This window comes from Sebastes umbrosus, chromosome 19 (genome assembly GCF_015220745.1).
Source record: "Sebastes umbrosus isolate fSebUmb1 chromosome 19, fSebUmb1.pri, whole genome shotgun sequence".
NCBI classification, from domain to species: domain Eukaryota; kingdom Metazoa; phylum Chordata; class Actinopteri; order Perciformes; family Sebastidae; genus Sebastes; species Sebastes umbrosus.
In genome coordinates, this window is record NC_051287.1 from 347,851 (window position 1) to 361,156 (window position 13,306).

The 13,306-nt window shown below is 45.9% G+C and overlaps 2 protein-coding genes across 4 annotated transcripts; one reads left to right on the plus strand and one right to left on the minus strand.

Moving 5' to 3' along the window:
• Window positions 1-551: 551 nt before the first annotated feature.
• mrps18c (mitochondrial ribosomal protein S18C) lies at window positions 552-3,156 on the plus strand. 2 transcript variants are annotated; one of them, XM_037752996.1, is made up of 6 exons: window positions 552-713; window positions 839-891; window positions 2,302-2,385; window positions 2,581-2,638; window positions 2,731-2,790; window positions 3,014-3,156. In XM_037752996.1, exons 1-6 carry the CDS (start codon window positions 653-655, stop codon window positions 3,088-3,090), a joined length of 393 nt encoding a protein of 130 aa, XP_037608924.1. In that variant the 5' UTR covers window positions 552-652; the 3' UTR covers window positions 3,091-3,156. The 2 variants fall into 2 exon arrangements, with proteins under 2 accessions (XP_037608924.1, XP_037608923.1); XM_037752995.1 differs by having other exon boundaries at window positions 612-724; window positions 829-891.
• abraxas1 (abraxas 1, BRCA1 A complex subunit) lies at window positions 2,835-12,601 on the minus strand. Of its 2 annotated transcripts, XM_037752993.1 has the most exons (9): window positions 12,414-12,599; window positions 11,640-11,730; window positions 5,974-6,010; window positions 5,770-5,836; window positions 5,489-5,685; window positions 5,280-5,399; window positions 4,237-4,321; window positions 3,986-4,097; window positions 2,835-3,815 (listed from the first exon to the last, which is right to left on the minus strand). In XM_037752993.1, exons 1-9 carry the CDS (start codon window positions 12,513-12,515, stop codon window positions 3,565-3,567), a joined length of 1,062 nt encoding a protein of 353 aa, XP_037608921.1. In that variant the 5' UTR covers window positions 12,516-12,599; the 3' UTR covers window positions 2,835-3,564. The 2 variants fall into 2 exon arrangements, with proteins under 2 accessions (XP_037608921.1, XP_037608922.1); XM_037752994.1 differs by lacking the exon at window positions 5,280-5,399 and having other exon boundaries at window positions 12,414-12,601.
• Window positions 12,602-13,306: the final 705 nt, after the last annotated feature.

The following is a 13,306-nucleotide window of genomic DNA, read 5'->3' on the forward strand; positions in this document are numbered from 1 at the left end:
AAATAAAGCCGATGATTATCAGATAACACATTTATTCAATCGGCTTCATTTTCTGCCAATCTAGCTTTAGTTTAGTTTCCTTAAACCGCAGTTTAATGAGTTTATCACGTTACTGTGGGTCAAAAATGGCGGGAATTCACAGGGACTCTTGTTAATAATCACACACTTTACTGTGATGATAAGTTACCAAAAGTAAAGCCGATGACTAACAGATAACATATGTATTTAACTCTCTGCCATTTCTCCGTTGTTATGTGGTATAAAAGTGCTGAACATGTTACTTTGGTTTAAAAGTGACGGAGATTCACAGGGACTCTGGTTAATAGTACCAACGCGACCGCTTCACTTCACTCCGGGGGGATTTCTCTCTTGTCTTGATATATCTTTGAAGAGAGTAACATTTAATCTCTTCCGAAAACAACAACAACATTAATTTATTTGCATTAATATCAGAAACACAAAATCTACGAACACAAAACAAAATCACACCTAAGATATTAATTCTATATTTACACATACAGCAGCTTTTCAGGTGTGAATAAGATAATGAAGGAACTAATAGTTACTGATCTCAGTGAGGCGCCGGAGTTGCTGGCGGACAGGTGACAGCTTCCGGTGGTGTGTGACAGCTTCCGGTGGTGTGTAGGTCACGATGTTAGCTGTTCTCAGGTTTCAGAGGATTAAAGCTCTTTTATCTCAACATGGAAACACAAGTAAGACTTTACTCTGCGTGTTTCACTTCACTGTGTTAAACACACTGGATGTAATCAGCACGTTCACTCAGAGGGAAGCTACACACCATGATGCTAACGATGATGCTAATGTTTCTCTCCGGAAGGTTTAAGAAGTCTCACAACATCCGGTCCTGCAGTCCAGCAGAGAGACGAGCTGGTGGGTCTATATACTCTATATCTATATCTATATCTATATACCTATACTCTCTACTCATACTCTATACCTATACTCTATATCTATATCTATATCTATACCTATACTCTATATCTATATACCTATACTCTCTACTCATACTCTATATCTATATCTATACCTATACTCTATATCTATACTCTATATCTATATACCTATATACCTGCAGTCCAGCAGAGAGACGAGCTGGTGGGTCTATATACTCTATATCTATACTCTATATCTATACCTATACTCTATATCTATATCTATACCTATACTCTATATCTATATATCTATATACCTGCAGTCCAGCAGAGAGACGAGCTGGTGGGTTTATTCACACTCTTTATCTATATTCTATATCTATATTCTATATCTAAACACACATAATTATTATATTATAATATATTATATATATTTTATATTATATTGTATTAATTATGTTATTAAACACATTAAAGATCTCAGAGAATGCATTCTATATAATAACTACTACTATTAATAATAATAATAATAATAGTAAAACGTTATCAAAATTAATGCTAGAATAATGGATTTATATAAAACTATATATATATATATATATATATATATATATATACATATATAAATAAACAGTAATTTCTTAATCACTGAGAATAAATATGAATGAAAAAAAATTAAGAGGAGCATGTCTTAAAAAATAAGCTGCATAAATCAAAACAATATATATATAAATATAAATATTATTATTTTTATTTTTTAAATAGTGAGAAAAAATAATTTAATTTGAAATAATTTCTCCACTTGCCAAAATGAATGAAATTTTTCCATAAGAATGATCATATTAATTATGTCAGAAATAGTTTAAATTATCCATATTACGTTATAAAACATTATCAAAATGAATGCTAGAATAATATATATATATATATATATATAATATATATAATATTATATATATTATATATATAATATATATATATAATATAATAATATACAGAATCCATTAATTTTTTTCTTCTATACTTTATTTAGAAAGTTCAACACAGTAGAAACAGAAACATGTTCAGTAAATATATTACACAGTATAAAAATAATATAAAAGTAAAATAAATTGTACAACAAATAAAATGTCAGGAAATTAAAATAAAAAACAATTGGAACAAATTTTAAATGCGTAAATAATCCAAAACAGTTTTTGTCAATTTAGAATTTCAATCGTAGTCAAATCTGTTTTCAGATCAGCGTCTTTAAAAGAATAAAAGGTTTATAAACAGAAATACCTTCCTCATACCGATCACCCTGAAATATTGATCCCTCCGTTGCTCCATGAGACGAGAATCATATTATATCATCAGTAATAACCTGTTAATGTGATTTAATATAATAACTGTCATGTTGCTGTTGCAGCTGGTTCAGATGGAGAACCCGTTCAAACAGCCTCAGAAAGGATGTCTGCTCTGCAGCGTCACCGTGGACTTCAAGAACACTCAGGTGAGTGACAGGACACACCTGGTGGAGGATCAGTCTGAGTGGATTCAGTGAAAGAGGAATGAATCAAGGCTTCCCAGACGACGTGAAGATGTTAAAGTGAACCGGTTTAGTTAGTTTCTAATTGGATGTTAGAACCGTTGATACGAGCTGAAACATCAGAGTCTATTTATTAATCTACCGTCTTCTTCTCTCCAGCTGCTGTCTCAGTTCATCTCCCCTCACTCAGGCAGGATCTACGGTCGACACATCACAGGTGAGCAGCCGGACACCAAACCGGATCAGAACCGGATCAGAACCGAGAGCTGGTCAGTTCACAGCCGGACTCATGTCTGATTTGTTTTCCAGGTTTGTGTGGAAGGAAACAAAAGGAAGTCTCTAAAGCCATAAAGAAAGCTCACTCCATGGGTACGTCGTCTGGTTTAATAGTATGTAGCATATATAGTATATGGAATATGAAAAAGGGATATTGGATAGTTCTTTGAGGGTTCTGGAGTGTTGTAGGTAGAGATATAGATTTAGCTCTAATAAATAATAATAAACTAATAAAGCCTGTCTCTGCTCTGCTCGTTAGAGAACTGATTCTATATTAACGACAGTCAGATGTGATTAACTCTCACCGTCTCTCCAGGTTTCATGTCGGTGACCCACAAACATCCAGAGTTCATGAAGGATCCCAACATCTGTGGTATCAAACATCTGGATTAGTGTTTATTAAAGCTGTGTGACTGTTTGTAAAGTTGATATTAATAAAAGAAAAGTTGTGTCTCTGTAGTCTCATAGTCTGGGTTTCATGTGTCCAGGTTTTGAAGTATTGTTGATTGAATATAGTGATTGTTGTGAACTTGTTGACCTCTAGACCATGAAGGGAACAACATGAATCATCACTTCTATAAATCTCTAAATGAATCCAGTAGAGTGTTTGATGTTCAGCATGTCTGTATTCAGAGACGTCCTGAAGTCAAATAGATCAGCCAGATGTTTCTCTAATGTTTCCTCAGCGCGTCTCCACAATAAAACTACATTTCTATTATTAAATTAACGACTGAAACCAGTTTTAACAGAAACATCTTTATCATCTTTAATATCTGTCCATCGTGTTGATCATCAGAGCTGCTGTCGCTCCTTTATTACAACCAGAGAACTTACTATGAAGAGTCCTCTTATTGTGGCGGGGTCACATCAGGACGGGCTCTTCCTGCGTTTCCTCTCCCTCGGCCTCTTCCGACAGTCCATCCTGACGGGATGCAGCAGTGTTTCCTGAGCGCCGGTCGTGTCCGATGACTGCGTCCGTGTTGTTGTAGTTGCCGTGGAGACGTCGGGGACAGGAAACCCGTCGAGGGTTAACGTGTGGAACAGAGGAGAGCTGAACAGAACTCTGACGGCCTCGTGGAGCAGACGCTGCTTCTTCTTCTGCTCAGCCGGATCATCGTCTGTAGAACACAGAACACAGAACACAGAACAGCAGTCAGAACACAGAACACAGAACACAGAACACAGAACAGCAGTCAGAACATCCCTCTGAAGACATTATCTCTCTCTCTCTTCAACGCCACCAGACTCCATTCAGAGAACCACTGATTTAACCTCTTAATAATCAGACCTTTTCCAGTTCCACTCTTCTTCTCCTCTCTGAGTCTCCTCCTGAGAGCTGAAACATCAGCCTGCAGCGTTTCCACCAGACGTTCACTCTCCTCCACCTCGCCGCACGCCGTCTGTCCATCACACAGGAAGTGAAACAGGAAGTTAGAACACACTCCACAGGAAGTTAAACACACTCCACGCCGTCTGTCCATCACACAGGAAGTGAAACAGGAAGTTAAACGGGCTCTGGTTGACCTCGCTGCTGCTCACCTGCAGCTGCGTCTGCAGGCAGTCGTTCATGGTGTTCACGTCGTTCACTTCCCTCAGCAGCCCGTTGGACGAGAAGAATTTAGAGCTGGAACCACAGAAGAAGAAATGAGTTATATGAAGTGATGATGCTGCAAAATGCTATAAAGCTGCAGCCGCAAGCAACCTCCCCCCCCCCCCCCCCCCCGCCCCCCCAAGCCTTTCCAAGCCGACCTAGAGCCGGTGGCGGCGCACCGCCTCGTATGCGGGACTCCCCAGCCTGCCGTGTGTCGCTCACACCCTCCAGCTGGCTGTTAACGAGGCTCTTTAGGCTCAGAGAAGTACTCGTATCGGTACTCGTATCGGTACTTGTATCGGAGAGTACCCACATGGAAGTACTTGTACTCAGTCTGAATATAGTGGCATCGGTGCATCCCTGATCATAAAGGTGTTCTTCACTGAGATCAGGTGGTATCTACCTGTGTTTCTTCATGGTGAGGTTATAACCTGAGTGAAGGTGGTATCTACCTGTGTTTCTTCATGGTGAGGTTATAACCTGAGTGAAGGTGGTATCTACCTGTGTTTCTTCATGGTGAGGTTATAACCTGAGTGAAGGTGGTATCTACCTGTGCTTCTTCATGGTGAGGTTATAACCTGAGTGAAGGTGGTATCTACCTGTGTTTCTTCATGGTGAGGTTATAACCTGAGATCAGGTGGTATCTACCTGTGCTTCTTCATGGTGAGGTTATAACCTGAGTGAAGGTGGTATCTACCTGTGTTTCTTCATGGTGAGGTTATAACCTGAGTGAAGGTGGTATCTACCTGTGTTTCTTCATGGTGAGGTTATAACCTGAGTGAAGGTGGTATCTACCTGTGTTTCTTCATGGTGAGGTTATAACCTGAGTGAAGGTGGTATCTACCTGTGTTTCTTCATGGTGAGGTTATAACCTGAGTGAAGGTGGTATCTACCTGTGTTTCTTCATGGTGAGGTTATAACCTGAGTGAAGGTGGTATCTACCTGTGTTTCTTCATGGTGAGGTTATAACCTGAGTGAAGGTGGTATCTACCTGTGCTTCTTCATGGTGAGGTTGTAACCGGCTGCAGAGCACGGAGCCGAGGCCTTCCAGTACGCCTGCTGCTCCAGTAGACCCAGGTTAGTGACCAGAACAGGAACGTTCAGGAACTGCCTTCAACAACACGAATACTTTAAACGTTGTTCAGCTGTAGATGAGTAAAGACCCGTGAGACGTAGTTAGTAGTTGGGTGTAGTTTCTACCTGCTGCGTGAGATGAAGGCGGCGTACTCCATCCGGTGAGTGGATCCTGGAGGAGTTAGCGTGCTGGGCGTCAGCAGCACAAAGATCATGTGAGGGTTGGACAGAGACGTCTTCAGCTTCTCGTGGACGACCTTTTCTCTGAAGGTCATCTGCTGTTCTGAGTTCCTGCGCTGCCGGTACCAGCCGATCACCTTCTCCTGTAACACAGAACCAGAACCAGAACGGGCTCCGTCATTAACCAGGTCAGATCCTCCGTTCAGATCTTCAGTCGGAGGTTTTACCAGTTTGTTGTCGGCAAGGAGCGTCTTCACAGCGTCCACGTCCACGTCCCCCACGCTGCTGTAGAAGCTGCAGACACAGAGGTCAGAGGTCAGAGGTCAGAGGTCAAGGGTCAGAGGTCAGGATGAGACTAGTCTTAAACTAAGTTAATGCATCTGGTCTGAGATCAGATATTAAAGACATTAAACCTCCTCTCCAGGACTCACCTGTTCAGTTTCTGGCAGTTGATGTGATTCTGGATATCTGTTAAAGACATACAGATGATTTATAGGATGAGACCAGCCTGAGACCGACTTCATCTCACCGTGACCAGCCTGAGACCGACTTCATCTCACCGTGACCAGCCTGAGACCGACTTCAACTCACCGTGACCAGCCTGAGACCGACTTCATCTCACTGTGACCAGCCTGAGACCGACTTCAACTCACCGTGACCAGCCTGAGACCGACTTCAACTCACCGTGACCAGCCTGAGACCGACTTCATCTCACTGTGACCAGCCTGAGACCGACTTCAACTCACTGTGACCAGCCTGAGACCGACTTCAACTCACTGTGACCAGCCTGAGACCGACTTCATCTCACTGTGACCAGCCTGAGACCGACTTCAACTCACTGTGACCAGCCTGAGTCTAACTTTAACTCACTGTGACCAGCCTGAGACCGACTTCAACTCACCGTGACCAGCCTGAGTCTAACTTTAACTCACCGTGACCAGCCTGAGACCGACTTTAACTCACCGTGACCAGCCTGAGACCGACTTTAACTCACCGTGACCAGCCTGAGATACACTGTGACCAACCTGAGACCGACTTCAACTCACTGTGACCAGCCTGAGTCTAACTTTAACTCACTGTGACCAACCTGAGACCGACTTTAACTCACTGTGACCAGCCTGAGACCGACTTCAACTCACCGTGAACAGCCTGAGACCGACTTCAACTCACTGTGACCAGCCTGAGACCGACTTTACCTCACTGTGACCAGCCTGAGACCGACTTCAACTCACTGTGACCAGCCTGAGATACACTGTGACCAACCTGAGACCGACTTCAACTCACTGTGACCAGCCTGAGTCTAACTTTAACTCACTGTGACCAACCTGAGACCGACTTTAACTCACTGTGACCAGCCTGAGACCGACTTTAACTCACTGTGGCCAGCCTGAGACCGGCCAGCCTGAGACCGACTTTAACTCACTGTGACCAGCCTGAGACTGACTTTAACTCACTGTGACCAACCTGAGACTGACTTCAACTCACTGTGACCAGCCTGAGACCGACCAGCCTGAGACCGACTTTAACTCACTGTGACCAGCCTGAGACCGACTTTAACTCACTGTGACCAACCTGAGACTGACTTTAACTCACTGTGACCAGCCTGAGACTGACCAGCCTGAGACCGGCCAGCCTGAGACCGACTTTAACTCACTGTGACCAGCCTGAGACTAACTTCAACTCACTGTGACCAGCCTGAGACCGACTTCAACTCACTGTGACCAACCTGAGACTGACTTCAACTCACTGTGACCAGCCTGAGACCGACTTTAACTCACTGTGACCAGCCTGAGACTGACTTTAACTCACTGTGACCAGCCTGAGACTGGCCAGCCTGAGACCGACTTCAACTCACTGTGACCAACCTGAGACTGACTTCAACTCACTGTGACCAGCCTGAGACTGACTTCAACTCACTGTGACCAGCCTGAGACTGACTTCAACTCACTGTGACCAGCCTGAGACTGACTTCAACTCACTGTGACCAACCTGAGACTGACTTCAACTCACTGTGACCAGCCTGAGACCGACTTCAACTCACTGTGACCAGCCTGAGATACACTGTGACCAACCTGAGACCGACTTTAACTCACTGTGACCAGCCTGAGTCTAACTTTAACTCACTGTGACCAACCTGAGACCGACTTTAACTCACTGTGACCAGCCTGAGACCGACTTTAACTCACTGTGGCCAGCCTGAGACCGGCCAGCCTGAGACCGACTTTAACTCACTGTGACCAGCCTGAGACTGACTTTAACTCACTGTGACCAACCTGAGACTGACTTCAACTCACTGTGACCAGCCTGAGACCGACCAGCCTGAGACCGACTTTAACTCACTGTGACCAGCCTGAGACCGACTTTAACTCACTGTGACCAACCTGAGACTGACTTTAACTCACTGTGACCAGCCTGAGACTGACCAGCCTGAGACCGGCCAGCCTGAGACCGGCCAGCCTGAGACCGACTTTAACTCACTGTGACCAGCCTGAGACTAACTTCAACTCACTGTGACCAGCCTGAGACCGGCCAGCCTGAGACCGACTTTAACTCACTGTGACCAGCCTGAGACCGGCCAGCCTGAGACCGACTTTAACTCACTGTGACCAGCCTGAGACCGACTTTAACTCACTGTGACCAGCCTGAGACCGGCTTCATCTCACTGTGACCAGCCTGAGACTGACTTTAACTCACTGTGACCAGCCTGAGACCGACTTCATCTCACTGTGACCAGCCTGAGACCGACTTCAACTCACTGTGACCAGCCTGAGACCGACTTCATCTCACTGTGACCAGCCTGAGACCGACTTCAACTCACTGTGACCAGCCTGAGACCGACTTCATCTCACTGTGACCAGCCTGAGACCGACTTCAACTCACTGTGACCAGCCTGAGACCGACTTCAACTCACTGTGACCAGCCTGAGACCGACTTCAACTCACTGTGACCAGCCTGAGACCGACTTCATCTCACTGTGACCAGCCTGAGACCGACTTCAACTCACTGTGACCAGCCTGAGACCGACTTCATCTCACTGTGACCAGCCTGAGACCGACTTCAACTCACTGTGACCAGCCTGAGTCTAACTTTAACTCACTGTGACCAACCTGAGACCGACTTTAACTCACTGTGACCAGCCTGAGACCGACTTTAACTCACTGTGGCCAGCCTGAGACCGGCCAGCCTGAGACCGACTTTAACTCACTGTGACCAGCCTGAGACTGACTTTAACTCACTGTGACCAACCTGAGACTGACTTCAACTCACTGTGACCAGCCTGAGACCGACCAGCCTGAGACCGACTTTAACTCACTGTGACCAACCTGAGACTGACTTTAACTCACTGTGACCAGCCTGAGACTGACCAGCCTGAGACCGGCCAGCCTGAGACCGGCCAGCCTGAGACCGACTTTAACTCACTGTGACCAGCCTGAGACTAACTTCAACTCACTGTGACCAGCCTGAGACCGGCCAGCCTGAGACCGACTTTAACTCACTGTGACCAGCCTGAGACCGACTTTAACTCACTGTGACCAGCCTGAGACCGGCTTCATCTCACTGTGACCAGCCTGAGACTGACTTTAACTCACTGTGACCAGCCTGAGACCGACTTCATCTCACTGTGACCAGCCTGAGACCGACTTCAACTCACTGTGACCAGCCTGAGACCGACTTCATCTCACTGTGACCAGCCTGAGACCGACTTCAACTCACTGTGACCAGCCTGAGGACCGACTTCATCTCACTGTGACCAGCCTGAGACCGACTTCAACTCACTGTGACCAGCCTGAGACCGACTTCAACTCACTGTGACCAGCCTGAGACCGACTTCAACTCACTGTGACCAGCCTGAGACTGACTTCAACTCACTGTGACCAGCCTGAGACCGACTTCATCTCACTGTGACCAGCCTGAGACCGACTTCAACTCACTGTGACCAACCTGAGACCGACTTCAACTCACTGTGACCAGCCTGAGACCGACTTTAACTCACTGTGACCAGCCTGAGACCGACTTTAACTCACTGTGACCAACCTGAGACCGACTTTAACTCACTGTGACCAGCCTGAGACCGACTTTAACTCACTGTGGCCAGCCTGAGACCGGCCAGCCTGAGACCGACTTTAACTCACTGTGACCAGCCTGAGACCGACCAGCCTGAGACCGACTTTAACTCACTGTGACCAGCCTGAGACCGACTTTAACTCACTGTGACCAACCTGAGACTGACTTTAACTCACTGTGACCAGCCTGAGACTGACCAGCCTGAGACCGGCCAGCCTGAGACCGGCCAGCCTGAGACCGACTTTAACTCACTGTGACCAGCCTGAGACTAACTTCAACTCACTGTGACCAGCCTGAGACCGGCCAGCCTGAGACCGACTTTAACTCACTGTGACCAGCCTGAGACCGGCCAGCCTGAGACCGACTTTAACTCACTGTGACCAGCCTGAGACCGACTTTAACTCACTGTGACCAGCCTGAGACCGGCTTCATCTCACTGTGACCAGCCTGAGACCGACTTCATCTCACTGTGACCAGCCTGAGACCGACTTCAACTCACTGTGACCAGCCTGAGACCGACTTCATCTCACTGTGACCAGCCTGAGACCGACTTCAACTCACTGTGACCAGCCTGAGACCGACTTCATCTCACTGTGACCAGCCTGAGACCGACTTCATCTCACTGTGACCAGCCTGAGACCGACTTCAACTCACTGTGACCAGCCTGAGACCGACTTCATCTCACTGTGACCAGCCTGAGACCGACTTCAACTCACTGTGACCAGCCTGAGTCTAACTTTAACTCACTGTGACCAACCTGAGACCGACTTTAAACTCACTGTGACCAGCCTGAGACCGACTTTAACTCACTGTGGCCAGCCTGAGACCGGCCAGCCTGAGACCGACTTTAACTCACTGTGACCAGCCTGAGACTGACTTTAACTCACTGTGACCAACCTGAGACTGACTTCAACTCACTGTGACCAGCCTGAGACCGACCAGCCTGAGACCGACTTTAACTCACTGTGACCAACCTGAGACTGACTTTAACTCACTGTGACCAGCCTGAGACTGACCAGCCTGAGACCGGCCAGCCTGAGACCGACTTTAACTCACTGTGACCAGCCTGAGACTAACTTCAACTCACTGTGACCAGCCTGAGACCGGCCAGCCTGAGACCGACTTTAACTCACTGTGACCAGCCTGAGACCGACTTTAACTCACTGTGACCAGCCTGAGACCGGCTTCATCTCACTGTGACCAGCCTGAGACTGACTTTAACTCACTGTGACCAGCCTGAGACCGACTTCATCTCACTGTGACCAGCCTGAGACCGACTTCATCTCACTGTGACCAGCCTGAGACCGACTTCAACTCACTGTGACCAGCCTGAGACCGACTTCATCTCACTGTGACCAGCCTGAGACCGACTTCAACTCACTGTGACCAGCCTGAGACCGACTTCAACTCACTGTGACCAGCCTGAGACCGACTTCAACTCACTGTGACCAGCCTGAGACCGACTTCATCTCACTGTGACCAGCCTGAGACCGACTTCAACTCACTGTGACCAGCCTGAGACCGACTTCATCTCACTGTGACCAGCCTGAGACCGACTTCAACTCACTGTGACCAGCCTGAGACCGACTTCAACTCACTGTGACCAGCCTGAGACCGACTTCAACTCACTGTGACCAGCCTGAGACCGACTTCATCTCACTGTGACCAGCCTGAGACCGACTTCAACTCACTGTGACCAACCTGAGACCGACTTCAACTCACTGTGACCAGCCTGAGACCGACTTCAACTCACTGTGACCAGCCTGAGACCGACTTCAACTCACTGTGACCAGCCTGAGACCGACTTCAACTCACTGTGACCAGCCTGAGTCTAACTTTAACTCACTGTGACCAGCCTGAGACCGACTTCAACTCACTGTGACCAGCCTGAGACCGACTTCAACTCACTGTGACCAGCCTGAGACCGACTTCATCTCACTGTGACCAGCCTGAGACCGACTTCAACTCACTGTGACCAACCTGAGACCGACTTCAACTCACTGTGACCAGCCTGAGACCGACTTCAACTCACTGTATATCTCCTCGATGTGGATGTGATCAGCCTGAGAGTCACTGATGGTGATCTGCTCGTCAGATCGAGTCTCTCCGAGGATCAGACCTTCCTGTTCAGAGACACAGAGATGAATCAGCACTGGTATTACATGTTGGATATACAGTAATTATGATTATATAGTTTTATAGTGTGAGACAGTTTACTAATAGTGCTGGGTAAACAGTTGTAGTCCAGTAATAAATGATGTTGAGTCAGTGTGATGTGTGAATAACTGTGTCTGTAGAAGCAGAGGTCCATTCATCTCATAGACTGATTATAGCATCAGACTCCAGCAGCTCAGCGGTGGAGGGAACCGGGCTGCAGGTCTTTATCTTCACTTCTGACTCATTTAGGAATCGCTGGTTGGACTCATTCATGAGCCGAATTCACCAGCAGACCCGCTGGACTTTAAAAACACATCTAGTTTTATTTCAGGAGTTATGTTTACTGATCTATAGTCTGTGTCACGTTAAATACGACGGATTCTGAACAGAGTCTGGTGGGACAGGACTGGTTTAAAAGAAGTTACAGAAATAGCCTGGTGGGAGTTTTAGCTTCACTCCTCTATTGTTCTAAACTACAGGCTGAAACCTTCACTACTAAACTATTAAACTATTAAACTATTAAACCAGAACTAATGAACTGTAAAGTGTGTTAATGTTGTTGGTGAACTGGTGCAGCTCTCCTCCTCATGGAGGTTCAACTAACCAGTCAAACGTGTGTATCTTAATGATGTATTAAAGTGTTTCTCACCACGTCTGAGTCTGTGTTAACATGCTGGAACATCAGAGAAGAGAGAACGATCCCAGAGAGCTGAACGGTCTGCACCGACCAGAGAGGAGGCTGCTCCGCCATGCTGCTTCACTATGGAGCCATATCATTCAGGAGACTCACTGCTGCGCAGCACCACGCAGAGAAAACATGCGCTTCTCTGACGCAGCCCGTCATCAGGAGGCTGAAGCTCACAATACTGTGCAATATTAATACACTGAAAGTGAAATACATTTATCTGTGCCATATATCCTTCATGCAATATACAACTCAAGTGCTACTACCTTTGTTTACATTACATCTATTTGACCTATTTGATTCCTCTAGTGTAATACTTCTGTTTATATTTATTTATTACATCTACTCTACCTGTTTTATTTGCTTTATAAGATAAAATAAGATAGAACTTTATTAATCCCGAAAGAAATTCTTGTGCCAGAGATTGATCAAAATTACAACAAGTTCAAGTGTATAAAATAAGAAAGTACTATTTCTAGCACCAGTGCCTAATAGAATAACAATTAAGTAAGATACATTTAGTAAAATGAGTAAATAAGATAAGAAAATAAAATAAAAAAGATAAAGTAACCTAACACATCATTCATTTACTATCGACAGACTGACTAACCTCTTGAATGAATCTGAACGACCCATCACGTTCATCAGAATGGTGCTTTTATTTTGAAGGCCCATCACGTTCATCAGAGCGGTGCTTTTATTTTGAAGGCCCATCACGTTCATCAGAGCGGTGCTTTTATTTTGAAGGCCTATCACGTTCATTAGAATGGTGCTTTTATTTTGAAGGCCCATCACGGTCATCAGAATGGTGCCTTTATTTTGAAGGCCTATCACGTTCATTAGAATGGTGCTTTTAT

Coding starts and splice junctions, on each gene's coding strand:
- abraxas1 (XM_037752993.1), bottom strand. CDS start 12,515: ATGGCGGAGCAGCCTCCTCTCTGGTCGGTGCAGACCGTTCAGCTCTCT. Junction 5,686..5,769: donor TCCTTGCCGACAACAAACTG/GTAAAACCTCCG, acceptor TCTGTGTTACAG/GAGAAGGTGATCGGCTGGTA. Junction 5,400..5,488: donor GCCTTCATCTCACGCAGCAG/GTAGAAACTACA, acceptor GTGTTGTTGAAG/GCAGTTCCTGAACGTTCCTG.
- mrps18c (XM_037752995.1), top strand. CDS start 653: ATGTTAGCTGTTCTCAGGTTTCAGAGGATTAAAGCTCTTTTATCTCAA. Junction 725..828: donor GAAACACAAGTAAGACTTTA/CTCTGCGTGTTT, acceptor TGCTAATGTTTC/TCTCCGGAAGGTTTAAGAAG. Junction 2,639..2,730: donor CTACGGTCGACACATCACAG/GTGAGCAGCCGG, acceptor TTTGTTTTCCAG/GTTTGTGTGGAAGGAAACAA.